This window comes from Mandrillus leucophaeus, unplaced genomic scaffold (genome assembly GCF_000951045.1).
Source record: "Mandrillus leucophaeus isolate KB7577 unplaced genomic scaffold, Mleu.le_1.0 Scaffold3, whole genome shotgun sequence".
Taxonomy (NCBI): Eukaryota; Metazoa; Chordata; class Mammalia; order Primates; family Cercopithecidae; genus Mandrillus; species Mandrillus leucophaeus.
The window spans coordinates 5,804,182-5,831,847 of record NW_012103142.1 but is presented as its reverse complement, the minus strand read 5'-3'; the positions used below and the strand labels follow the sequence as shown (position 1 = coordinate 5,831,847).

Genomic DNA, 27,666 nt, shown 5'->3' with positions numbered 1-27,666 from the left:
TTTTTTTGGAGATGTAGTCTCGCTCTTGTCACCCAGACTGGAGTGCGATGGTGCGATCTTGGCTCACTGCAACCTCCGCCTCCCGGGTTCAAGCGATTATCCTGCCTCAGCCTCCCGGGTAGCTGGGATTACAGGTGCCTGCCACCATGCCCAGCTAATTTTTGTATTTTTAGTAGAATGGGGGTCTCACCATGTTGGCCAGGCTGGTCTCGAACTCCTGACCTCAAGTGATCTGTCTGCCTCAGCCTCCCAAAGTGCTAGGATTACGGGCGTGAGCCGCCATACCCAGCCCAGTTGTTGATTCTTGAATCAGTGACACCCATGAGGTATTTAATGGGGTATCACAGGATTTTGTTCTTGGCTCTCTCCTGACCAGAAACCTAGAAGAAAATATAATAGGCAAGTGGAAAGAACTAATGCAGTAGATGACAGAGTCAAGTGAAAACTCATTCCAATGCCTGAATAAGCTGTATTATTTGGGAACCATTCATTGGTTCATTCATTTACTCATTTTTATTGAGAGTTTTGTATCAAACACTGTTCTTGGTGTTGGGAATACATGAGAAAACAAAGAAACAAGTCATGGACCCTGTGTCTTCAAGGACCTTATAGAGCGTGCCAAAATAATGCGTTAATACAGATCACTCGAGGCCAGGAGTTCGAGGCTGCAGTGAGCCGTGATCATGCCACTCACTCCAGCCTGGGCAACTGAGACCATAGTTTTAGTGGGGAGCAGGGGAGTGGGGGACATAACAGAGCAAGTGCTAACATGCTGACATAGAGTTGTGTACAAAGGTTTTTGGGGGCCTAAAGATGGGAGTGGTCCGTTCAACCAGGGTGCTGTTCTATTGCAATGCTGCTTTTCCCTTCAAGTGCCCAGCTCCTGAAGAAGCATGGATGGCCACTTCAAACTTCTCAGTCCCCTTTTAAAAAGTCCTTCATGAAGCACCTCTTGATGTTTAAATGTCAGGGATGTATCTCGTTAATCTTTGGTGCCTGTTCTGCCCCACTGTTTTATCCCCATCACCCAAAGAACTCCCTTCCTAGAACCTCCAGCCCTCAGAGTAGTTGCTCTTTGTTCCTCATTCCTTTGAAGGGGCCTGCTTACCTCTTTTTATGCAAATATAGAAAAGTACCTTCACTTATGCAAATGTTGAACATTAACACTTCCTAGTGCCCAGGAGCAATGTTCCCTCAAACATTACACTGTTCAGGAGTAACAAACTATGAAGGTTAAGCGTACAGGAACAGTTTAATCTTGCAATCAAATAAAACTTACTCTAGTTAACGCAGTACAGGTGATAACGTACTTCATCGTTATTGTGCTGCATTGTAATTAGTCAAGTAGAGAATGGTTGACCTAAGAGAATGCAATGAGTACTTATTTTATATGGTGAAAACAGATCTTTGTGGGTTTTCCCTTCTTTTTGTTAGTTCTCCATTACCTATAATTATCTTTATTGTTGATAGGGTTTTTTTTTTTTTTTGAGACCACTATAATTTAATCTTTTTGTTCACTGATAAGCACACACACAAATACTTTGAAACACAGGTTAGAAAAACAAAACTCCAGCATTTGTTTCCTCTTTTCCTTTCTAGGGAGGCATCTTTTCTGTGCATGGCTAGCCCATGCAGTATATGGTTGCTCTAGCTCCCTGGTGTGTGCTTTCCTCAGCTCCAGCTGTGCATTGGAATCATTTGGGGAGGTTTTACAAAAGCCCAGTGCCTAGAGCTCACCTCACAGAAAACCTAATGAAATTGGTCCGGGGTGGATCTGCTATCGGTATTTCTTTTTTCTTTTTCTCTTTTGAAATGGAGGTCTTGCTGTGTTGCCCAGGCTGGTCTCAAACTCCTGGGCTCAAGCAGTCCTCCTGCCTCAGCCTCTTGAGTAGCTGAGATTATAGGTGGGAGCCACCATACTCAGCATGGCATCAGTTTTTTTTGTTGTTGTTTGTTAGTTTGTTTGTTTGTTTAAGCTCCTCAGGTGATTTTAATATTCAGCTATGGCTGAACTGCACTGCCGTAAAGAGATAGAGAGGTACAGTGGTTTCTTGGTTATTTGTCCAGGAGAATGGACGTGGGTATCAGGGTGCTGTGGAGGGCAGAGAGGTCCTACAGCCCTAGGATGTAGGATACAGAACGTAGAGTCTCTACCTGGGAATCTGGGGAGATGGGGAATTGAAGCTTCATTCAGGCATTTCAGGGGACACTGGAGGCTTGATGGTCTCTCTCTTAGTCCAGACTTGATACTACACCAAACATTCTTCATTAATTACTGCATCCCTGGGAACAGGCTTGAAGCAGCTCTGGACATCCCCTCCTCTCCACCTGGAGGTCTATCCTGATCCTGCTTTTTGTAAAGACGTCAAGAATTGTATCACACGTAGCTTCTGGACTGGGCTTGCTTTTGTTTCGTGGGTTTTTGTGTTTCTTTTTTTTTTCCTTGAGATAGGGTCTCACTCTGTCACCCAAGTTGGAGTGCAGTGGCTTAATTATGGCTCACTGCAGCCTTGACCTCCATGGCTGAAGCAGTCCTCCCACCTCCACCTCCCGAGTAGCTGAGACTACAGGCACACACCACCAAGCCCTGCTATTTTTTTTTTCCAGTTTTTGGTAGCGATGGGGTCTCACTGTGTTGCCCAAACTAATTTCAAACTCCCGTGCTCAAGAGATCCTCCCACCTTCGCCTCCCAAAGTGCTGGGATTACAGGCATAAGCTATCTTGTCCTGCCTGGGTTTATCATTAAATAATATGTGATTGCAAGGGACAAACTAGAACTCCGTCTCCTATTCCTTCTCCCTGTATGCACCTTACACGTAGAATCTCAGAGCTTAAAATGAATCCTATGTAATTCCTCTAATTTTTAGATAAGATACTGAAACTGGTAGAAATTAAGTGTGCTGCTTACTGTCACACTAGTGTTATAAGTGTTAGAACTAGGGCCGGGCTCGGTAGCTTATGCCGCCTGAGTAGTGAGATCCCAACACTTTGGGAGGCCGAGGTGGGCAGATCATGAGGTCAGGAGTTTGAGACCAGCCTGGCCAAAATGGTGACCCTATCTCTACTAAAAGTGCAAAACTTAACTGGGAGTGGTGGCACGAGCCTGTAGTCTCAGCTACTCAGGAGGCTGAGGCAGGAGAATCACTTAAACTTGAGAGGCGGAGGTTGCAGTGAGCTGAGATCGCACCACTGCATTCCAGCCTAGAGGACAGAGCAAGACTCAAACTCAGAAAGAAAAAAAAAAAAAGCTGGGCATGGTGGCTCACGCCTGTAATCCCAGCACTTTGGGAGGCCAAGACAGATGGATCACCATGACCAGCCTGGTCAACATGGTGAAACCCCGTCTCTACTAAGAACACAAAATTAGCTGGGTGTGGTGGCGTGTACCTATAATCCCAGCTACGGGAGGCTGAGGCAGGAGAATTGCTTGAACCTGGGTGGTGGAGGTTGCAGTGAGCCGATATTGTGCAACTGCACTCCAGCCTGGGGAGCACAGTGAGACTGTGTCTCAAAAAATAATAATAATAAAATAAAAATAAAATAAATAAGCTGGGTGCGGTGGCACATGCCAGTAATCCCAGGACTTTGGGAGGCTGAGGCAGGTGGATCATCTGTGGTCAGGAGTTCGAGACCAGCCTGACCAACATGGTGAAACCCTGTCTCTACTGAAAGTACAAAAATAAGCCTGGCGTGGTGGTGCACACCTGTAATGCCAGCTACTTGGGAGGCTGAGGCAGGAGAATCTCTTGAACCCGGGAGGCGGAGGTTGCAGTGAGCCGAGATCATGCCACTGCCCTACAGCCTGGGCAACAGAGCGAGACTCCATCTCAAAAAGAAGAAAGATTCACACCTAGTAAGTTGAGAGCTCTACCTAATATTTGTGGCCCATAGTTGGCTAAAAATTTATAATGAGCTGGAGCCTTGTCATTAAGCCAGTTGTTGGGTGGTATTATAGTTTTTTCTGTATCACAAATAATTTCTCAATTGCTTCCAAATTTGTTCCTTATAAACTGAGTGGACCATATGACCTTGTGAGATGAATTTTCAATGAACTATGCTGTCTGCTTGCCGATACCTGAAGTTTCTTTAAAGTAACCAGAGACTTTTATTCCTCAATGAGAAGTAAAAGCCTATAATGCAGATGCCTTGGAGATATAATCCACATGAAACTCATTCAGCCATTCACAAGTTTTCATTAGTCAATGAATGAGTGTAAAATTCATGCTAATAGCCATCACTTATTTAGTTCCTCTTGGGTACCTAGCCCCTAGATGCTTTGAATACATATCTCCATTAATTCATACAAAATGTTGGATGCCAGTATTATTTTCATTTTGCAGAGAAGGAAACCAAGCCTCTGAAAGGTCAAGTAACTTGCGCACGGTCTTGTAGACAGGAAATGAAAAAGCTGAACGTGGCACGGGCCTTGTCGTAAACTATTTAAAAATATAGTCATTTATTCATCTTAGACCACCAAGACTGAATTGAATTTTTAATTCTGAAGACATTCTTTTAACGCATTGTATCTGACTTAAAATTTTTTACTATATGATTTAACTACAAAATCCCAATACTAACTTTTATGCTTTGACCTGGTGAATTTCATGTTTTGTTAATTATTTTGGATCCACTTCCCAAAATGAAGGATTTACTTATAATAACCTGTTTGGCATTAATATTTGTGTCTTTTGGTCATTTTATGATAACTTGTAAAGGAGTTGGTCAGGTACAGTTGCTCACACCTGTAATCCCAGCACTTTGGGAGGCCGAGGCAGAGGATTGCTTGAGCCCATGAGTTTGAGACCACCCTGGGCAATATAGTGAGACCTCATCTCTACAAAAAATTTAAAAACTAGCGAAGCATGGTGGGACAGTCGCCTGTAGTCCCAGTTTTGAGGGAGGCTTAGGTGAAAGGATCACTTGAGCCTGGGAGGTGGAGGTGGCAATGAGCTGAGATCATGCCACTGCACTCCAGCCTGGGTGACAGAACAAAACCCTATCTCACTCTATTTCAAAAGAAAAAAAAGAGAAGATTTTAATTTTTGTTTTTTTGTTTTGTTTTGTTTTGTTTGAGATGGAGCCTCACTCTGTCACCCAGTCTGGAGTGCAGTGGCGCGATCTCAGCTCATTGCAAGCTCCGCCTCCCAGGTTCACACCATTCTCCTATCTCAGCCTCCCGAGTAACTGGAACTACAGGCACCCGCCACCACGCCCAGCTAATTTTTTTGTATTTTTAGTGCAGACAGGGTTTCCCCATGTTAGCCAGAATGGTTTTGATCTCCTGACCTCGTGATCCACCGGCCTCAGCCTCCCAAAGTGCTGGGATTACAGTCGTAAGCCACCACGCCCGGCTGGTTTTAATTTTATGTAATTTTTTTTATTTTTTTGGGGGACAGAGTCTCTCTCTGTTGCCCAGGTTGGGGTGTACTGGAGAGATCTCGGCTCACTGCAACCCCCGCCTCGCAGGTTCAAGTGATTCTCGTGTCTCAGCCTCCTGAGCAGCTGGGATTACAGACATGCACCACCAAGCCTGGCTAATTTTTGTAGTTTTAGTAGAGACGAGGTTTTACCATGTTGGCCAGGCTGATCTCGAACTCCTGGCCACATGTGATCTGCCCACCTCAGCCTCCCAAAGTGCTGGGATTATAGGCCTCAGCCACCACGCCCAGCCCATTTAAAAAAAATATTTAAATAGAGATGGGGTCTCACTCTGTATCTGACTTACCTGGTCACTATGTTGACCAGGCTGATCATGAATTCCTGGCCTCAAGCAATCCTCCCATCTCGGCCTCCCAAAGTGCTGAGATTACAAGTGTGAGCCACTGCACTCGGCCAAAAAGACGATTTATAAAGGAGTTAATGGATTTTGATAAAGGACGTCAAAATATACCAGTGCCTAGAAAACTCTGTGTAATAGGGAGGCAGATTGTGACATCTGAGAAAGTTTTTTAAATGGAGATATTCTCAGTGATCATCTTGAGTTTTATTTTTCATAGAAGATATAGTCTTAGAATGTTAGATCCCTATTCTACAGTGATCCCTATTCTACATCTTCATTTCATTTACAATATTGGTTCTTATCCCTATCTGCACCAATATTCCCTTTTTAAAAGAAATATTATCCAGTGCCCCTTACTGTCCTGAAATAAAATTTATAGAAAGTATAACCTGTTCACACACACAAACTTTTTTTAAAAAGTCGATATAACCCCAACTGTTTTTAGTGGAATTTAATGGGTTTATTCTAAAATGTATAAAGTATAAAGATTAAAAGTAGCCAAGTTACCTATGAAGGAAAAGAACAGGGTGTAGGAAGGGGCACATGAGGGCTTCTGAGATGCTGGGTAGGAGTTCATTTTACAGTAGCTTGCTAAGTTATTCCTTTATACTTTATCCATTTTTTTGTATATTGGTTCTATCACAGAAAGGGTGTTTAAATAAACCAATATTATGCTTTAGCTGTGCCATAAAGGAGAAATGAAAGGAAATAATTAGACTAGAAGGGTAAAGTGCTCTAGCAGAATCCAGAATGCTCCCCAGAATGATACTACCCCCAATGAAAACCCCTGATTTAGAAAATTAACTTGGTATGGAGGTTTACAATTGCATTTGAAGGCACTAGCTTTTTGTTTAATGAATTGAAAAACTGTTTTTAATTAGTTATCCTAAATCCCTTATGCTTCATTCTGAACCTGTTATCAGTGAACTTAATGGAATCCAAGAGTAACTGATCATTACTTTCAGTCACAGACATGCATATTTTTTGCCAAGTTTTCTGCATTTCATATTTATACTCTCCATTTACTTTTCTTTCTTTGTTTCTTTTGCATTACTGATATACCCTGTACTTGTCATTAATGAACTTAATTATTTCATTGATAATTTAACTTTGGTCAGAACTTCTAGTGTCTGGCTAATGCCTTACTGTTTGTTGTCATCTCAAAATTCAGTGGAGTCTGCCTCTCATCCATTTATCTGGTCATGGATGAAATGTTAGACATACAGCATGATTATGACTAGCTATATTACTATGAACCACTAAAATCCGCTGCTCCATGTACTTTTATCCTGGGGCCAGTATACAGAAGCAGGCATCTTTGAGATGGGCTGTCAGCAGCCTTAGGCATATGTGTACAAAGGAAGACTGAAGTCAGGCTTAAGAATTATTAAATTATTAGTAGATAAAAATTTTGAAACCAAAACACATGTTTAAAAACAAATGAATAAAATAATCTTGTCTTCTAAATAATCTTGCCTCCTATAACTGTTTTCTTGTTTGTTTGTTTGTGTTTTTGAGATGGAGTCTTGCTCTGTCTCCCAGGCTGGAGTATAGTGGCACGATACTGGCTCACTGCAACCTCTGTTTCCTGCGTTCAAGTGATTCCCGTGTCTCAGCCTCCCTAATAGCTGGGATTACAGGCACCCACCACCACGCCTGGCTAATTTTTTTTATTTTTATTTTTAGTGGAGATGGGGTTTCACCATGTTGGCCAGGCTGTTCTTAAACCCCTGACCTCAAGTGATCCACTTACCTCGGCCTCCCAAAGTGTTGGGATTACAGGCATGAATCACTGCACCCAGCCCTGTAACTGTTTTCTAAAACATTTTTATTATTAAATACTCTTTCAGACATCATAAAAGAAAGGACCTTAAAAGCTTTAGACAATCTTATCACTGTAACTTTTTTTTACTGTATTTGACAGTCATAAAATGCATATGTTATAAAATGTATACAGTTTTTTTTTAAAGTTTGTGCTTTTCTTTTTCTTATGTAATTTTTTAAATTGTGTTATTCTAGGATGTTTTTATTATTATTATTATTTGAGGCAGAGTCTTGCTCTGTTGCCAGTCTGGAGTGCAGTGGCATGATCTCAGCTCATTGAAACCTCTGCCTCCAAGGTTCAAGTGATTCTCCTGCCTCAGCCTCCTGAGTAGCTGGGACTACAGGTGTGCGCCACCACGCCCAGCTAATTTTTGTATTTTCAGTGGAGACGGAGTTTCACCGTGTTGGCCAGGATGGTCTTTATCTCTTGACCTTGTGATCCACCCGCCTCGGCTTCCCAAAGTGCTGGGATTATAGGGGTGAGCCACTGTGCCTGGCCTAGGATGTTATTTTTTTTTTTAAACCTTCTCCATGTAGCCATCACAGGTACCACTTTTAATGACTGCATGATATTCCGTTATTTCGAGAAATCCTACTGTTGGATTTGGATTTAACAAGTGAGAAACATTCACAAAGATCCATGACCCAGGGATTTTATTGATGCGCAAGTTTGAGTCACTGCTGGTATTACCCCATGTGTGCCAAATGCATTTCTCAGCTTGTGAGTATAGTTCCCTGCCCAGTTTAAGCGTTTCATTGCCACTCTATTGTTTTCTACTGGTCCTTAATATGCACAATAACTCTTATAAAGTCATTAAAGAAAAATCTCTTCAGAGACTTAGATAAGTTCCTGGATATCAGTCATCATAGTAATGATGTAGAATAGTGTTCATTTTAGTGGCAAAATTGGCATTATTAGTATTATAAATTGTTGTAGTCTTCTACTTACAGAATAATTAAAAGCTTAGAAGGATTGATTTTTTTTTATTACTTGTTTGTCAGGAAATGAGATGTCAGTGTTTTTTTCAGAATTTGTAGATTTATGAGTACTTTGGGATAAATCAGTTTTGACTATTTCAGGTCTAGTATCATTTATTTATATTCCCTTGTTGTTACACATTTAGTTTGTTGAAAGGAAGATTGCTTTGAATACCATAAAAAGTGTTAAAATAGTTTCCCTTAGTAATTTTTTTGTTTTGTTTGAGATGGAGTTTTGCTCTTTTTGCCCAGGCTGCAGTGCAACGGCGCGATCTCGGCTTACTGCAACTTCCATCTCCCGAGTTCAAGTGATTCTCCCGCCTCAGCCTCCTGAGTAGCTGGGATTACAGGCATGTGCCTCCATTCCCGGCTGATTTTGTATTTTTAGTACAGATGGGGTCTCCATGTTGGTCAGGCTAGTCTCGAAATCGCGACCTCAGATGATCTGCCTGCCTTGGCCTCCCAAAGTGCTGGAATTACAGGCATGAGCCACCGCACCCAGCTCCCTTAGTATTTTTAAGCGAGTATTTTAGAGTCTTCCTAAATTAGCATTTTCCCTTCTTTTATAAATAGATCATATTCGGATTCTTTTAATCACAATGAATTTTAAGTTTCAGATCAAGTAAGAGATTGACAGACAGGTCTCATAAATGAAATGTACAAATATTTTTAAATTATTAGCACTATTTTTTGTAACAGCTTTATTGAGATATAGTTTATATATCATACAACTCACTTGTTTAAAGTATATAATTCAGTGATTTACAGTACCAGAGTAAATTTTAGAACATTTTCATTCCCTCAGAAAGCACCCTCACAGGTTTGATATAATAGTGGCCCATGTCCTCTGAGCCACTATTTCAGTAGATCTTAAGTAAAGAGACAGGGTCAACACCTAGAAAGATTATAAAATACATGCATTAAACTAGTAAACTATTAATAGCAGTATTCTAAATAAAGGTAAATTCTTTACTGTAATTTCATCTGCTATTTATTTTCCTTAAATACAAACATACAGCTATTTACTGATCTTTAGCCTGCCTATCTTGCTATTTTGTAAGAATGGGTTTAGTGATCTTTAGCACACCTTGCTTCACAACAGTGGTTATCATAGTTGTATCTTCTAGTCCATGCATTCCCTTTTTATTTATTTTTATTTTTAGAGACAGGGTCTTACTTGTTGTCCAGGTTGTACTCAAACTCCTGGGCTTAAGCAATCCCCCTGTCTTAGCCTCCCAAAGAGCTGCTGGGACTATAGGCACGTGCCACTGTGCCCAGTTGCTATTCTAGTCCATGCATTCTCATCCAAGGTGGTATCACCCCAAGGGAGTGAAAATTCATTCCTGAGGTCTAAAATAACTTATTCTTTTTATGTATAAAATACAGATATACGTATAGTACACAAACAGATACACAGTATAGCTGTGGGACTAAAATTTCTTGGGGGGTAGGGAGCAGTTGGGGAAAAAATGTTTTAAAAAACTCCTTAGGGTGGTCATAATTAAAAACAGGTTGAACAATACTGCCATGAGAAAACTCATTACTTTAGAGGGACCTGAGAAATTTCAGGTTCTATTAGAAGATTTTCGGGCCGGGCACAGTGGCTCAAGCCTGTAATCCCAGCACTTTGGGAGGCCGAGACGGGCGGATCGGATCACGAGGTCAGGAGATCGAGACCATCCTGGCTAACACAGTGAAACCCCATCTCTACTAAAAAAAATACAAAAAACTAGCCGGGCGAGGTGGCAGGCACCTGTAGTCCCAGCTACTCGGGAGGCTGAGGCAGGAGAATGGTGTAAACCCGGGAGGCGGAGCTTGCAGTGAGCTGAGATCTGGTCACCGCACTCCAGCCTGGGTGACAGAGCGAGACTCCGTCTCAAAAAAAAAAAAAAAAAAACAAAAGAAGATTTTTCCTAAGGTTCTCCTATAGCAACCAGCAAACTCACTCACTTACTCATCTTTGGTACACACATACCTCTTCTCTCTGCATCCTTTTTTTCCTCTTTGGTGGGGGAGGAGCAGAGTGGAAGTGGTAGAGATAAAGAGGAGAAATGGCCAGCATACACTGGGGTAGATAAGTCCACACTGTCTGATTCATAAAAGGACAGCTTTATATACAATTAGGCCAATTTCTGCATCTGAACCTTAACACATTTACATGGTAGTTGTGCAACCCTAAACGTATTTATCCCTGTATTTAGAGTCAGAAAGAGTGATTTTGTGTAATTTATTTCTCTTGGAAGGCTCATCTCATACCAACGCTTCTGTTTCATCAAGATCCTTTATATTTTTCCCTTAAATTTCCAATGCGGTTAAATCTGACTTTTTATGGGCCATAAACAAGACATAAATGATAATAGAAAAAAGCATTCTTCAATTACAGGAGGCAAGAATTCTAGGGTACATTGTTCAGCTGCTTTCTTTCCCATGGTAGAAAGCTGATAAATGAATGACTTTTAAAAGGTATGCCTTTTAAAAAATCTTCCCCTTTGGGAAAAAGTTAGCTACGATCATTGGCTATCCAAAACAAAGACTGCTTCATATTATGGGAAAATGAAAGTCAACTAAAACTAATATTCATATACTTATTTATTTGAAAAGTACCACTTATGTGTCAATACTTTTTTTTTCTCTCTCTCTCTCTGTCTCCTCAAGACAGGGTGTTGCTCTGTCGCCCAGGCTGGAATGCAGTGGCGCAGTCGGCTCACTGCAGCCTCAACCTCCAGGCTCCAGTGATCCTCCCACCTCAGCCCCCAAGTAGCTGGGACTATAGGCACGTGCCACCATGCCCAGCTTATTTTTGTATTTTTTGTAGAGACGTGGTTTTGCCATGTTGCCCAGGCTAGTCTCAAACTCCCAGACTCAAGTGATCCACTAGCCTCAGCCTCCCGAAGTTCTAGGATTGCAGATGTGAGCCACTGCACTGACCTATGTGTCAACACTTTATTAAGTGCTAGGACACAGAGGTGAATAAGACAAAGCCTTACCCTTCAGGAGATTACATTCTAGGCGAGGATATGGGTTTAAAAACAGTTAACTGTTACATGTGAATTAGATAAGTGCAGTATTAGAGCATGTCTTAAGCAATGTAAGAGTACAGAGGGGGACACCTGACTTGTCTACAGGGCCAACTACAGCATTACTTCTTAGGAGCTGCCCTTACAAATAGAAGAGGTCAGTGTGGGTAGGGTAGCTCATGCCTACAATTCTAGTGCTTTGGGAGGCCAAGGATCCCTTGAGGCCAAAAGTTTGAGACCAGCCTGTGCAACATAGTGAGACCCTGTCTCCACACACACACACACGCTCACACACACACACACACACACACAAAATTAAAAAGAATAATTAGCCAGATGTGGTGGCATATGCCTGTAGTCCTAGCTACTTGGGAGGCTAAGGTGCAGAGCACCTTGTTTGAGCCCAGGAGGACAAGGTTATACAGAGCTGTGATCGCACCACTGCACTCCAGCCTGGGCAACAGGGCAAGACTCGGTCCCAAAACAAACAAACAACAAAACAAAACAAAACCACGAGGTCCTTGGGCAAAGGATGGGACCTGCATGTCACACATAGAGCAATGTAGCTTCCAGATCTAGGGCAGAACCAGTAATTTGGCACCCTTTCTGGATTTGTTGTTTAACAGTACTTAAGAGATACTGACGGCTGGAGAGGACAAGGGCTGAGCCCTTTGGTGACTGTGCCCCAAATTGCAGAACCTCCTCAGCCATGTGCAGAGACTGAAAGATGTGAATAAAGTAAGTGTGACATTAGAGAGTGGCCCCAGGCAGTGTAAGAGTACCGAGGGGTACACCTGACTCCTCCACAGAGCTGACTACAGCACTACCTCTTAGGAGCTACCCTTACAAATAAAGAGGTTGGGGTAGGCAGGGTAGCTCATGCCTGTTATCCCAACTCTCTACAACTCAACATCTTACTGTGCCACTGAAGAATCTCTTTGGGGCTTTCATTCCACCCTACCCTCCCCTCCCCACCTCCCAGTAGCTAATCAGAAGTGGTTTTTCTCCAGCCTCATAGAGTACTTGATAGTATGGAATTCTGTTAAATGTAATTTTCCTCTCTTTCTTTACGTTTCTAGCAATGTATAGTGCCTCGGCAATGTTTTGATGCTATGTCTAGCCAATCTGTCTGGTTCTGGCCAACTTCTCTGGCTCTGATAGGATTTCATAGGCTCTGTTAGGGTGTTTGAACTTGATCCTGAAGTCAGTGAGGAGCCATTTGAAGAAATATGAGTGGGGCAGACTTTTTTTTTTTTAAAGGCCTGCAGCCCGGGCAGCCTGGCAAGAATGGAGGATCAATGGATAGGAATGGAGATGGATGAGAGTGCCAAACTAAAGACAAAAAACAGTAGGAGGTTGTGATAGTCTAGATAAAATATTATCACGTTGCAATAATGGGGATGAAGAAGAAGAGGAATTGGATTTGAAAGTTATTTAGGTAATAACTGCTGCAATGCTTAGAGAGTAATTGAATAGAAGTAGAGGATAACTCTCCACCTTCTGCCTTGGGTGCTGTGTTAGTTTCCTACTGCTGTTGTAACAAATTACCATAGACTTCATGGCTTAAAACAACACAAAATAATTATCTTGGAGATCTGCAAGTCAGAATTCTGAAATGGGACTCACTGGGCTAAAGTCAAGGTGTTATCAGGGCTGCATTCCTTTCTGGAGGCTCTAAGGGAGAAAGCATTTTCTTTGCTTTTCCAGATTCTAGAGGCTGCCCATGTTCCTTGACTCATGGCTCCCTTCCCTCTTCAAAGCTGGCAATCTCTGCCTTCCTCTTCCACTTTTAAAGGTCTTTGTGATTACATTGTTCCCACCCAGATAATCCAGGGTAAATAATTCCCCATTTTAAAGTCAGCTTATTAGCAACTTGAATTCCATCTGCAACTTTAATTCTCTTTGCCAAATAATCTAATATACTCACAGATTCTGGGGAGTAGGACACGGATGTGTTTGGGGAAGGTCATTATGCTACCTACGAAAGGTATGCCTTTGTAGGTGGCTAGGCCTATATTGATAATGATGCCATTTGCTAGGTTAGAAAGGGAAAAGAAGTAACTGTGGGAGCATGGAGATGATAACTTTTATTTTAGATGTTTAGGGTTTAAAGTACCTGTAGAACCTTTTAGGGGAAGTGTCTAGTAGGCAATTGAAAGCATGGGTCTGGAGCTTAGTAATTTGGGTGTCAGTAGCTTAAGGAGAATAGCTAAAATCATGATATAGATGAGATACCTAGGACAGGTATATAAAGTTAAAGGAGAAAGCCAGGCACAACTCTTAAATAGCACCCATGTTTATGGGACAGCAGAAAGGGAGAAGACCATGCATAAAAGAGAAGGATACTGATGAAGAGCATAGGAGAGGCAGGAAGAAAAAAGAGAAAGAGTGATATCACAGAAGAACGGGGTAGTCAGTCACATTAAGAGTGCATAGCAGTCAGCAGGCTGAAAAATATCCGAACAGATCCCATGGACTAGTGGGGGCAGAAGACCAGTGGCAGCATGCTGAGGAATAAGTGGGAAGAAAGAAAGTGGAGATTGATGTGAAGGAAAAAGAAAAAAAGAGAAAGGGCAGTAGCCAGAGGGAGAAAAGGGTCTTTTTGGTGATTTTTTTTAAAAAAATGATATATGGTTGGGGGGAAAATGATGAATTCAAATCATCAGGGCCTTGTGACTTACATCCTTCATTATTCAGAGAATAAGTACAATTTATTGGGAGAGCCACTATTAGCTATTATGTATGAGATGCCATGGAACACAAAAGACAGCTGTAAGAATGAGAGAATACCTTCTGGATGACTCCAGTAGTTATGGATGTCTTCTTATTCCACATAGCAGGGAGAATATTACAACATACTATCAAGCAGTCCACTTAGATTAAGCACCTTGACAAGCAAAGGTACTGAATAGCAATGATTTTGTTTTTGTAAATGGCGAATTTTGTCAGTTCAGTCTCTTTTAGTGATAGACAGTCCGCAAACATAAAGATAAGGTGATAAATGTAACACCTAAACTTCTGTGAAACTTTTGGGGGTACTCTGAACTGTGTTAAATGAGCATATAGCTGCATAATAGCTACAATAACAGCACTTGTCAGTTTGTCTGGAAAGTGTATCTAGGTGCCAGACATTATGCAGAACACTTTACACATAACAAATCATTCAATCTTCACAAAAATACCATCAATAGACACCTTATTACAACCATTTTATTATTATTATTGTTATTCTCATTTTATGGATGGAGAACTTGAAGGTTACACAGTAGGTCAGTGAGACAGAAGGACTGAACCAGGCATCAAAGTAATAGGTTTCTAATTAGAATGTTGTTTAAAAAATAATAATAATTGTGTGACCGTGGGCAAGTTCCAGCATAGGATGGGATACGCTACTCTTCAAAAACAGCACGAGGTCTTAGAATGCTTTACAGGAAAATGACATGTAAAACAGAGATGTAGCAGTCACATCACATTCTTAGAAAATTATGTCCCTTTATTTCTCTGTATTTTGAAGGTGATGAGTAACTGGCTGGTCTCGAGAAGAGCAACCTAGATGATTAATTGGTTAAAAAATAAGCCTGCTGAGAAAAGATTCAAAACAGGCCTTACCAACTAGAGGTCTAAACAGTGGCATTTTTGTTTGGCCTATACAGTGTAAGGAAATCAGAATTGGATGCCAGCTCTTAAAAATTGGGAAATTTCTCATAAAAATATCCAAATCACCAGCTGCTCTTGAAAAACAGGAAACCTTCTCAACATCAGCTCCCCAGCCCCCGCTGCCTCACTGCAGTGAGTATAAGCATTTGTTCTCCAGTCTACCCTCATCCAGCTCGCATGCCACCCACGTGGATATTTCAGTTTGTCTTTCCTAGTTTAAGCCACGTTACTGAAGAGGAGTCTAAGTTTGGGAAAGAATACTTTTAAGAGGGATGTTATTGTCCTCCCTGAGGACATAGTTAAGAAAAAAGAAGGAAGAAAGGAGAGAAGGAAAGGATGGAGACAAAAGGACCAAGCTTAATTTGAATCAAAAGAAGAGTTTGGTAGGAAGAAATGATTTCCTGAGGGTTAGGTGGTTGACAGCAGGGCCACACATTGAACAGTTCTAGTAAGTACCACTTTCTATACTCCATGTGCAACTACTCATCATACACAACTATATACAGTGGGCTAGACTGGGAATTTCTAAGGCAGTTGACAAAATTTCCAACTGGGTTTTTTTTTTTTTTTTTTTTTTTTTTTTGAGATGGAGTCTCACTCTGTCACCCAGGCTGGAGTGCAGTGGCCTGATCTTGGCTCACTGCAACCTCCACCTCCTGGGTTCAGGCGATTCTCCTGCCTCAGCCTCCTGAGTAGCTTGGATTATAGGCACACGCCACCACACCCAGCTAATTTTTGTAATTTTAGTAGAGTCAGGGTTTTACCATGTTGGCCAGGCTGGTCTCGAACTCCTGACCTCATTTGATCCGCCCACCTCGGCCTCCCAAAGTGCTGGGATTACAGGTGTGAGCCACCGCGTCCGGACAGACTTTTTTTTTTTAAGGTAGTCCAAATGGCTGCTGGCTTCTTTGTACACTGTTACATAGTCATAAGACTTCAGCTGCACTCAAATGTCCCCGGTTCCTACCCGCAATGTATGAGAGGGCTTGTTTCCTCACACTCTTACCAACAGAGTATGTTTTTCAAACTTTGAGAGCTCTAGTTGGTGAGAGCATTTCATTTCTGTTATCGGGAAGGAAGTTGAGCATATGTTCGTGTGTTTCGGGGATGCTTGCCGATCTTTTCTGTGAACTCCACTTGGTTCTGTCTTCCAGTTTTCTACGCAGGCTTTAGCTCTTTATTTTAGGAATTCTTTATATATTAGGAATATTAATCTCTCTGTGATAGAAGTTGCAGATGTTTTTTCTCAGTTTGTTGTTTGTACTTTTGTGTTGCTTTTTTCTCTTTGTTTTTACTATGTAGAATTTTGTTTTTTATGTAGTCAGATTGACCAGTCTTTTTCCTTTTTGCATTGGATAATGAGTCACATAAGAAATGTTTCTCTATGTTCAGAATATAGAGGAATTGACCCATTTTTAAATAATCTTACTTTATATATGTGTGTGTGTGTGTGTGTATATATATATGTATGTATGTGTGTGTGTATATGTGTATATGTGTGTGTGTATGTGAGTGTGTACACACATATATAGAGGCAGAGGCAGAGTCTTGCCCTGTTGCCCAACTGGCACAATCTCAGCTCATTGTAACCTCTGCCTTCCCGGTTCTATCGATCTTCCCACTCCAGCCTCCTGAGTAGCTTGGATTACAGGTACACACCACCACATCTGACTGATTTTTAATATTCTTTTTATAGAGACGGGATATTACCATGTTGCCCAGGCTGGTCTCGAACTTCTCAGCTCAAGCAATCTGCCCGCCTCAGCCTCCCAAAGTGCTGGGATTACAGGTGTGAGTCACTACACCTGGCACATTTTTTTTATGTTTAATATTTTTTCATGTTTTATATTTAAGTCTTTGATTCATTTGGAATTTATCCTCATGTACAGTATGAAGATGGATCTGATTTGTTGTTGTTTGTTTGTTTGCTTTGGAACTAAAGCACATTGAGAAAGAATGTATCTGATTTTATCTTTTTCCATATGGCTATCTAGTTAACTCAACAATACTTATTAAAAAGTCCATCCCTGATTTGAGTTGTTGCCTCTATTAAATAATCGTACAATTTCAAATGTAATTGGGCTTTATATCTTGGGTTTTCTACTCCACACCACTGAGCAGTCAATTCATGTGGCAATACCACATTATTTTATTTATAGAGGCTTTATAATATGTTTTAATACATGCTCTCCTTTTTCAGGGTTTTCTTGGCTATTCTTGCATGATTGCTCTTCTAAATTAGCCTTATAATCAACTTATCTAATTTTGGTGGGGAATGGGTTATAGTATTTTTGCTGAGATGTTATTAAGTTTAGAATTAGAGAGTAGTGGCATCCTATGATCTTTAGTCTTCCTCTCCAAGAACATAGCGTGCAAGTCTACTTTTATGCCATGTTCTTTCTTATGCATGTTGCCCCTCAGTTTGGGCCAGGTTGAGTTCAAAGAGTTGGTAAGGATATTCAAGTAGATGTTCAACTACCTGGTCAGCAATCAGAATGTGGGACAGGAGGTCACAAGAGAGAGAGGTTGGGCTGGAGATACGTGCAGGGAACCACTTTCATGAATAATATGTGAATTCATGACATGATATTTTCTTGTTTTTTTAAAATTATTTTTTATAGAGACAGGATCTCACTGTATTATCCAGGCTGGTCTTGAACTCCCAGGCTCAAGTGATCCTCCCACCTCAGCCTCCCAAAGTGTTGGGATTACAGGCATGAGCCACTGTACCCAGCTCTCATGACATGACATTGCACACTGTTGCATTGTTAAGTTAGTCATTCAATATCATTCTCTAAGGAACTTCCTCACTGAAGATGTTTAATTCATACGTGTTACATGACCAGGTAACATTTTCATGTTTTCTTATCAATGAAAGTTATTTTAGAGCTGTTCATTTAAAAAAATCTTCCATAGCACAGTTCTTCAGTTTCATGGAATAAAAAATGCTAAGTTTTTGAGATTATTTCATTAACATTATTTTTTATTCCTTGTTTGTTTGTTTGTGTTGAGACAAGGTCTCACTCGGTTACCCAGGCTTGAGTGCAGTGGTGTGGTCACGGCTCACTGCGGCCCCAGCCTCCTGGGCTCAAGTGATCCTCCCACCTCAGCTTCCCAAGTAGCTGAGACTACAGGTGCATGCCACCATGCTTGGCTAATTTTAAAATTTTTTTGTAGATTTGGGGGTCTCACACAGTTGCCCAGGCTGGTCTCAAGTGATTACTAGGCTCAAGTGATCCTCCTGCCTCAGCCTCCCAAAGTGCTGGGATTATAGGTGTGAGCCACCATGCCTGGACAACTGGATTTTTGTTTCCAATTCTAAGATAAAAAGATAGATGTTTTGGATTGTATCAACTATGTAAAAATATTCAAGTAAAAACCCTTGATATTGTTTAAGTCATTAATTTCTTGAGCAAGTGGAATGATTTTTTTAAAAATAAAAACTCATTGATGTGCTATAGCCCAGAAAATATAATGGTCTAGCACTAGAAAATGATTACAGAATTGGGTTCATGCTAGGGAGATAACTGACTGGATGAATTAGTTTGAATTATGCCTTGTTTTTGGTTTTATACTCAGGACATCACACACTTGTACAACCACCCATAAAGTCACGTATTTTATTAATTAATTAATTAATTATTATTATTATTATTTTTGATACAGAGTCTTGCTCTATTGCCCAGGCTGGAGTGCAGTGGCATGATCTCAGCTCACTGCAACCTCTGCCTCCCGGGTTCAAGCCATTCTCCTACCTTAGCCTTCTGAGTAGCTGGGACTACAGGCACATACCACCACACCCGGCTAATGTTTTGTATTTTTAGTAGAGATGGGGTTTCACTGTGTTAGTCAGGATGGTCTCAATCTCCTGATCTCGTGATCCATCCACTTCGGCCTCCCAAAGTGCTGGAATTACAGGCGTGAGCCACCGCACCTGGCCAGGTCACATGTTTTAGAGATAGCCTTTTCAAGAAATTCTTAATCAGTGAACAGGAGTTTATGAACATCTGTTTTCCTGAATTTTAGAAATATAGATTAGAAATAAGTATTTCAAAAACAACTACAGGCTACTCTATCTTACATCTTTTCTCCCATTTCAAAACTAATGAACACTTATTAAGCCCTTATAGAATATCTCAGAAAAGTATGCCCATTAAGCCTGCTTAAGGAATTAAGTTAATTCACATTGTGTTGTAGGCCACCAGTTATTTCTCTTGGATTTGGTTTGGTTTTGAGATGGAGTTTCTCTCTGTCACCCAGGCTGGAGTGCAGTGATGTAATGTCAGCTCACTGCAACCTCCACCTCCCTAGTTCAAGCGATTCTCCTGCCTCCGCCTCCCAAGTAGCTGGGATCACAGGCGCCTGCCATCATGCCTGGCTAATTTTTGTATTTTTAGTGAAGACAGGGTTTCACCTTGTTGGCCTGGCTGGGCTCAAACTCCTGGCCTCAAGTGATCCACCTGCCTCGGCCTCCCAAAGTACTGGGATGACAGGCATGAGCTACTGCGCCTGTGTACCAATCATTTCTCTTTGATCTTTTTCTATAGCACTGGTAACTGAACTAGTACCTAAGTATTAGAATTTCGTATCACTCTCCTTTGGATACTTTCTTTGGGCTCTATGCTTCTTGAGAATGGACTGAGTGAGGGAGGGATGGTAGAAATGCTACTGCTTTTAGCCTTAGTTTTTCTGACAAAGAGGGGTAAAGACAAAATTAATTTGGAAGCCTATTGTCGGTAAGACTTAGGAAATAATAAAAGATGTTCTCTCTTTGCATTCATTCTTTTTGTGTTGATTCTACACAGCAACTGTTTACTTTGGAGTATTTATAGTTTGTATGTTCAGTAGTTTTTCAGGGATTTTTTTTGTTAAGCCAACATGCAAATATAGTGACCCTAACAACTATCTTTCATGATGTAAGGCTAAGGTGTCAATGTGGCAGTCTTGGAATTATTTCCACCCGAGCAAAGGAAAACCGAACATTGGTGGGTTCATGCCCTATCCATATCCCAAAGCTTTGGATTCTTTTTGGATTCTCTTCAATGTATTTAACCTTTGAGCATTAGAATAGTTGGCAAAGGAATTAAGAGAGTATGAGAACTGTTTTTTGGATTTTGTTTGTTTTGTTTTGTTTAGAGACAGGGTCTTGCTCTGTTGCTGGAGTGCAGTGGCACGATTATAGCTCACTGCAGCCTTGAACTCCTGGGCTCAACTGATCCTCCCGCCTCAGCCTCCCAAGTAACTGGGACTGCAGACGCATGGCACTACACCTAGTTAATTTTTCTATTTTCTTTTGAGATGGGGGTCTCACTATGTTGCCCAGGCTGGTCTCGAACTCCTGGCCTCATGTGATCCTCCTGCCTCGGCCTCAAAGTGCTGAGATTACAGGCATGAGCCACCATGCTTTGCCAATGCCATAATTTTAAATCAATGTCCTTCAAGTGTTAGTAAGTAAAGTGGCCTAATTTTAGGTTCTATATCAGCTGTTTCATTGGGATTCCTTTTTTAGGAAAAATAAATTATCTCCAAAAAGAAAGCAAAAACAGCTTTCCTTTGATCTGATTATACATCAGAGTTGTCCATTGAGGACCTTGAATGCAGGAATTCTTGAATTTATCTGGATGGAAAGGCAAGCATGATTGATGGATTTTGTTAGTCTTCTAATTGAATCCAGTTTTGATAATTATTTCCATAGCTATTTCAGAATTTACTATTGATCATTTTATAGTCATGAACATAGGAAAACATTGTGAAAATACCCATGGAAAATGAAATAGTTTTTGGTTTTCGTTGAAAGCAGTCACTTAGCTGATTTTGTCTCGCATATTTCCCCACATTGAACTTTACCCAACTTAACTCCCCTTTTCCAAGTTAGAACTGAAGTCTAGCACATTGGGAAAATGACTTTTATTAAATGCATGACTAAAATTCTTCAAAACCCCGGCCAGACTCTGCAAGGAGCTGCTGCAGGTTGCATACAGGAAGAACTGTGGCTGGTCTGCTTCTCGTCCTGATCTGGGCATAGCCAGTCTTGTATACAGGCATACCAGATAAGTAATTGGTCTTAAACATAACATTTCAAAGAACTAGAACTCAAAAGTGATTCCCTACTGAAAGAGCTTCCTCTTTTATTGCTCTGAAATGATCTCTCAATTTGGCTCATTCTGAAAGTTGCCATTTGAATTGGACTGGGAACAAAAGTTGGAATTTATTGAAAACAACTCATTGCTTAATCTCTGGCAATTTTATTTTATATGTGATCAACAGATGTGATGCAAGTCGGATTCAGAAGGAAAATAAAAGTTTAAACAGTTAAAATGTGGTCATCAAACACTTTTCCAAACCTGCAGGAAAATAAAATTAAAATCTATTTGAGAAATACTCAGGTGCAACATAGATTTTTATTCTGCTTTCTTCTTGTTCACTCCCATTTCTGCCTCCCATTCTCCTTACGTTTGCATGTTAATTACAGAAGACAGCCAGGTAGTGGAAACAGAACAAGGAATTTGAACTCTGAAGACTTCACTTCCAGACCTGGTTCTGCTACTTACCGTGTGAATCCTTCTCAGACTGGTCATTGAGCTTCCCTGAGCATGGTGATAATCCTAGCCAGGCATAGTGGCACTCGCTTGTAGTCCTAGCTACTCAGGAGGCTGAGGCAGGAGGATTGTTAGAGCCCAGGAGTTTGAGGCTGCAGTGCACTGAGATCGTGTCTGTGAATAGGCACTGCACTCCAGCCTGGGCAGCAAAGCGTGATCCCCATTTAAAAATCATAATAAGAAAGTACTTTGTCCTACGTTCCTCACCAGGGTGATTGTTGATTTCAGATGATATGATACCTGTAGAAACTTTAATTTCTCCTAGTGTGATTCTTCTTATTAAAGTTGCATATCCAGGACTAGTTTTTTAATCTTCTGACATTGTTTTTGAGAGTAAGAGTATCAGAAAATTATTTTTCCACTTCTTCTAGTACTACCACTGGGAATTGGGAATGCCAAGTCCTTACTGTAAATGAAAATGTATCCCTAATCTAAGAGGTCTATTCCAAGTACCAATTCTGACAAGAAATTTAATGGAATGGTAATGTATGTATATTCCTATACAGTGTGATGTGGGGCTTGCTTAAACTTGCTGACAGTCAGTAGAATTTGGAGATTAAAAAAAAAAAAAAAAAACTACAATCAATTCTCGGGCTTTAGATCAAAATCTCAATAGCACTTACAGCTTGGCAAAGAATTTTGCCTTTGGCCTATGCTGATGCTCCTTCTGGTTACTCTCCTCTGAGACTCCAGAATGTTAGATTTGTGTAGGAACCATGATTTATAAGAAGGTGCTAGGTCCCTCTCCTCAGAGTTGTGAAGAATCTCTTTCCTTATCTTCCCTTGCCTTTTACCTAAGGACCTATGAATGTGTGTTGGATCTAAGCTCAGGTTTTGGGTTGAGAGGCCTAAAGTTGAGCCCACTTGAATGGTAGCTTACCAATACACGTCTCTGCTGACGTCATAGCTCGTTAACATTCTCTCCACTGTTGTTGACCTCTGAAGCATCCACAGTTCACTGCCCCTCCCCCAACATCTTCACAGAGCTTTTACTCCCCCAAAGACTTTTTCAAAATTTCATTTGTAGCTGTTGTGCACAGATGACATGGAGAATTATTCTAAGTGCCGAATTGTTTATCACTAGAATATTTAGACCAACACTAGAATATCTGTGATTAGTATGGAAACTCAAATAGGCTTTATGGCTACTTTTCCTGATTGCATTGACTTCTATTTATTTGGGAATATTTAGTTTTAAAAAATTATAGAACAAATATGGATAAAATAATTTGACGGTTTTGCCATCACAAAACCGTGTATCATTTGCACTGAGAATGTAACACTAGCTGGGTGTTATTGCTTTTTTTTTTTTTTAACAACAGAACCAATAAAATGATTAATATGTGTTTTTGCAGGAGCTTATTTCTCATTATAGCTTCAATATTGGAGGAGAGATTAAATTTCTGAGTATGAATCTGATTTTTCAGACTTCCAGCTTCCTATAAGTTTTTATGTGCTGATGCAGAGTTGCTGTTTTTAGGTCATAGCAATTTGGCTTTTCTAGAAGCTATTCTTTTTCTAAGTGACTGGCAGGAATCATTACTCTCTATAGCAAGAAACCAGAAGTTGGCAGGAGCCCTACAATGACTGTCCAGTTGTTTTTGGTTTGTTTATTTTTTAACTGTTTTGCCAGTTTCCAGATTTTCCTCCCTTGTCTTACAGGGTATCAGGTTCAAAGCTAGTGATACACATGTAGTCACAGACCTGCCCAGGTCAGGTATGAGGGGTCAGGCCCTTCCTCAGATAGACTGTCTATTTAGCATTCTGGACAGAAGCCAGAGATCATGGTACGTTCCTAGAATTGCACAACTCAAAGCTACAACCATCAGGCAAGTTTTGTATGTGTTCCTGAAACTCTTACATTGTGACTTTGATTTCTTCTGATTGTTTAGAGGTATGAATCAAACAAGGATCGTTTCGTAACGATCGACAATAAGCACTAAAAGCCTCAGTGATTACAGTAATATTTCCTACCTCAGCCTCTTCCCAGTATGAATTTTACAATGAGGAAAAGGGCTAGGACTCTAACCTGAAGAGATTTCTGAATTTGCCTCTTTTCTGACAGAATTAACTGAAGTAGAAACTATTTCAAGTGCGGGCCACTCTGGAACTGAGCTCTACCTTTTTACCTGGAGTTAAACCATCCCAATTTTATCCTCTGCTGGCCAGGGTCAATTTCATAATAACAAGCCCAGAATGAAACACGTCTGTTTATCCCTTATCTGCAGTAACAACTAGAAATGCTTTTGCTTGTCTGAGCTTTGCCTTCCCTAGAACCTTGATATTTGTTTTGAATTTGGTTTTTGGCAGAATGAGATCCCATGCATGCCAGGCAGGCTCAGGGATGTAGAGTTAGTAGTTTGGGCTTTGTTTTTTATTGACTTGCTCTGGGCGGAAGCTTTCAGTTTTTAAATATGTGAGTCTTCTATTGTCCTAGCTGTGCTGTCAGTAATGAATGCATCCTCTATTTTGGAACTGTGCCAGATAAGATGCACATTTGTCTATTCTACTTCTTTATCAAGTGAAGTTACCTAACTGGGTCTACCACTGTTTTAAGATATTAAAGACAAAATCATGCTATGGTAAATGAAGAGTACTTGTTCTCTAAGTCTGCTGAGGAAAGAAAATGCGCTAGTGTGCTAAAGGAACGGATTCATATTAGCTGCTTGTTTTGGAATTTTAAAAATTGAGATATAGTTAATATGCCATAAATTCACCATTTTAAGGTGTACAATTAACTGGTCTTTAGTATATTCAGAAGGTTGTGCATCCATCACCACTAACATTTTTATCACCCCAAAAAGAAACCCTGTACCCATAAGCAGTCACTCCCCAATCCCTTCTCCCCCCATCCCCTGGCCACCACTAATCTACTTTATGTCTTTATGGATTTGCATATTCTGGACATTTCATGTAAATGGAGTCATACAATATGTGACCTTTTGTGTCTGGCTTCTTTTACTTCACATAATTTTCTCAAGGTTCATCTGTGTTATAGCATATATCAGTACTTCATTTCTATTTATAGCTGAATAATGTTCCATTGTATGAATATACAGTATTTTACTTATCCATTCATGAGTTGATAGATATTTGGGCCATTTTAATCTTTGGGCTGCTATGAATAATGCTGCTATACACATTTACGTACATGTTCTTGTATGGACATATGTTTTCAGATCCCTTGGGTGTATAACTAGGAGTAGAATTGCTGGGTCATATGGAAATTCTATCTTTAACTTTTTGAGGATCTACCAGACTGTTTTCCATAGAAATTGTACCATTTTACATTCCCAATAGCAGTATGGAATGGTGCTAATTTCTCAACATCCTCATCAACACTCATTGTCATTATCAGACATTTTTGATTATAGCCATCCTTGTGGGTATATCAATTGTGGTTTTCATTTGCATTTACCTGATGGCTAATAACATTGAGTGTCTTTTCATATGGTTATTGAGTATTTATGGGGTTTTTTTGGAAAATATCTTATCCAGATTTTTTATTCCTTTTTAAATTAAGTTGGTTTTTGTTTAGGTGCCCATTGTTTAACTGGATTTTTTTAAATTGTTGAGTTTTAAGAGATATATATGTATATAATACCAGACGCCTATCAGATATATGATTTAATTTTGTGGGGAAATATCGTCTCTCTTTTTGTGAGTTGTCTTTTTGCTTTCTTGATAATGTCCTTTGAAGCACAAAAGTTTTAAATTTTGATGAAGTCTAATTTATTTTTTTCTTTGGTTGCTTGTGATTTAGGTTTTTCTTTTCTTTTCTTTCCTTTCCTTTTCCTTTTCCCTTTCCCTTTTCCTTTCCTCTCCTCTCCTGTCCTCTCCCCTCCCCTCCCCTCCCCTCTCTTTGGACAGGGTTTCACTTTATCACCCAGGCTGAAGTACAATGATAGCTCACTGCAGCCTGTGTGTCCCAGGCTTAAGCAATTCTCCCACTTTAACCAACTGAGTAGCTGGGATGACAGGTGCACACCACCACAGTCCAACTAGTTTTTTTTTCTAATTTTAGTGGAGATAGAGTCTCACGATGGTGCCCACTCTGGTCTCGAACTCCTGAGCTCAAGCAATCCTCCCTCTTTGGCCTTCCAAAGTGCAGTTATTATAGGCATGAGCCACCAACTCTGGCTGATTTAGCTTTCATTGCTAAGAAACTGTTGCCTAATCTAAGGTTATGATAATATACACCTGTATTTTCTTCTAAACATATTATAGTTTTGGCTCTTATGTTTAGATCTTTGATCCATTTTTAGTTACTTTTTATATATGGTGTGAGGTAAGAGTCTAAATTCATTCTTTTGTATTGGACATCCAGTTGTCCCAGGCACATTTCCCCCATTGAATTGTCTTGGCAGCCTTGTCAAAAATCAATGACCATAGATGTATGAGTTTATTTCTGTACTCTCAATTTTATTCTGTTGGTTTATATGTCTATCCTTATGCCAGTGTTAGGCTATCTTGATTACTGTGGTTTGTCACAAGTTTTAAAATCAGGAAATATGAGTCTTCTAACTCTTTTGGGGATGGGGGATTGTTTTGGCTATTCTGGGTTCTTTCCGTATGAATTTTAGGATCAGATTGTCAATTTCTACAAATAAGTGTGTTGGGGTTTTGAAAAGGATTGCATTGAATCTGTTGATCACTTTGAGAAGTATTGCCACCTTAACATATTAAATATTTTAATCCATGAACACAGGATGTCTTTCTATTTATTTAGGAGTCCTTTAATTTCTTTCAACAACATTTTATACTTTTCAATGTACTAGTCTTGCATATTTGCTAAATATGTTTCTAAATATTTTATTCTTTTTGATGCGATTGTAAATGAAATTATTTTCTTAATTTTATTTTCATTTTTTCATTGCTTATTCATACAAATACGATTGAGTTTTGTATATTGATTATATTAGCAATTTTAAAGAACATCTTCTGGTTATAATTTCAAATATATTGGAACCAATATAGAAAGCCACTTGTAGTCACCCTTGGGATTCTTTTAAAGAGTAGAATATATATAGTTAACATTTGTTGAACACTTATTAGGTGTCAGGCATTAAGCTGCTATGTATGTTACAATGAATTATTCTCATGTAATGCTAACTTTTGTCTTCATTTTACAATGAAGAATCCTTGCCCACAGTCCTACAATAAATCAGTGGCAGAGCTGGAACTTGAACCCAGGTCACTCACTCCAAAACCTGTTTTCTTAACCATTTGACTATACATACTGCCTTTTTGTGAATAATTCATAATAGCTCTATCCTGGAACCTAGACAATAGATTAAGCAACATGGAAATATTCTCCAGGTCTCTACTGCTTGTCCCTTTGCCAGGGTTGATCATTTCACTTTGTGCAACAGTGATTCTGTTCCTCCTTTGGGAAATTTTAATTTCAAAGAATCCTTCAGCAAGACTGTTTGAGCCACTATAGAGCCTGGAGGCAGACATAGTAAACAAAAGGTGTATAAATACTGTATTAGTCCTTTTTCACACTGATATAAAGATACTACCTGAGACTGGATAATTTATAAAAGAAGGAGGTTTAACATTGACTGGCAGTTCTGCACGGCTGGGGAGGCCTTGGGAAACTTACAATCATGGCAGAAGGCAAAGGGGAAGCAAGGCACATTTTACATGGTGGCAGGAGAGAGAAGAAGAGAAAGAGCAAAGTGCCACACTTAAACCATCATCTCTTGTGAGAACTCCTTCACTATCATGAGAACAGCATGGGGCAACAGTCCCCATGACCCAGTCACCTCCCACCAGGTCCCTCCCTTGACATGTGGGGATTACAGTTCG

The 27,666-nt window shown here is 40.2% G+C and overlaps 1 protein-coding gene across 3 annotated transcripts in view; it reads left to right on the top strand.

Annotated features, from left to right (window-relative positions):
* BTBD9 (BTB (POZ) domain containing 9) overlaps positions 1–27,666 on the top strand; it is a 491,209-nt gene that overhangs the window by 229,012 nt on the left and 234,531 nt on the right. Inside the window, exon 5 of one of the 3 annotated variants that reach the window (XM_011986628.1) lies at positions 25,880–25,960. The exons of the other annotated variants lie outside the window; for them this stretch is intronic. Within the exon in view, the coding sequence (XP_011842018.1) occupies positions 25,880–25,960 (81 nt within the window). The remainder of the gene's footprint in view (positions 1–25,879; positions 25,961–27,666) is intronic. 3 annotated transcript variants of the gene reach the window in all.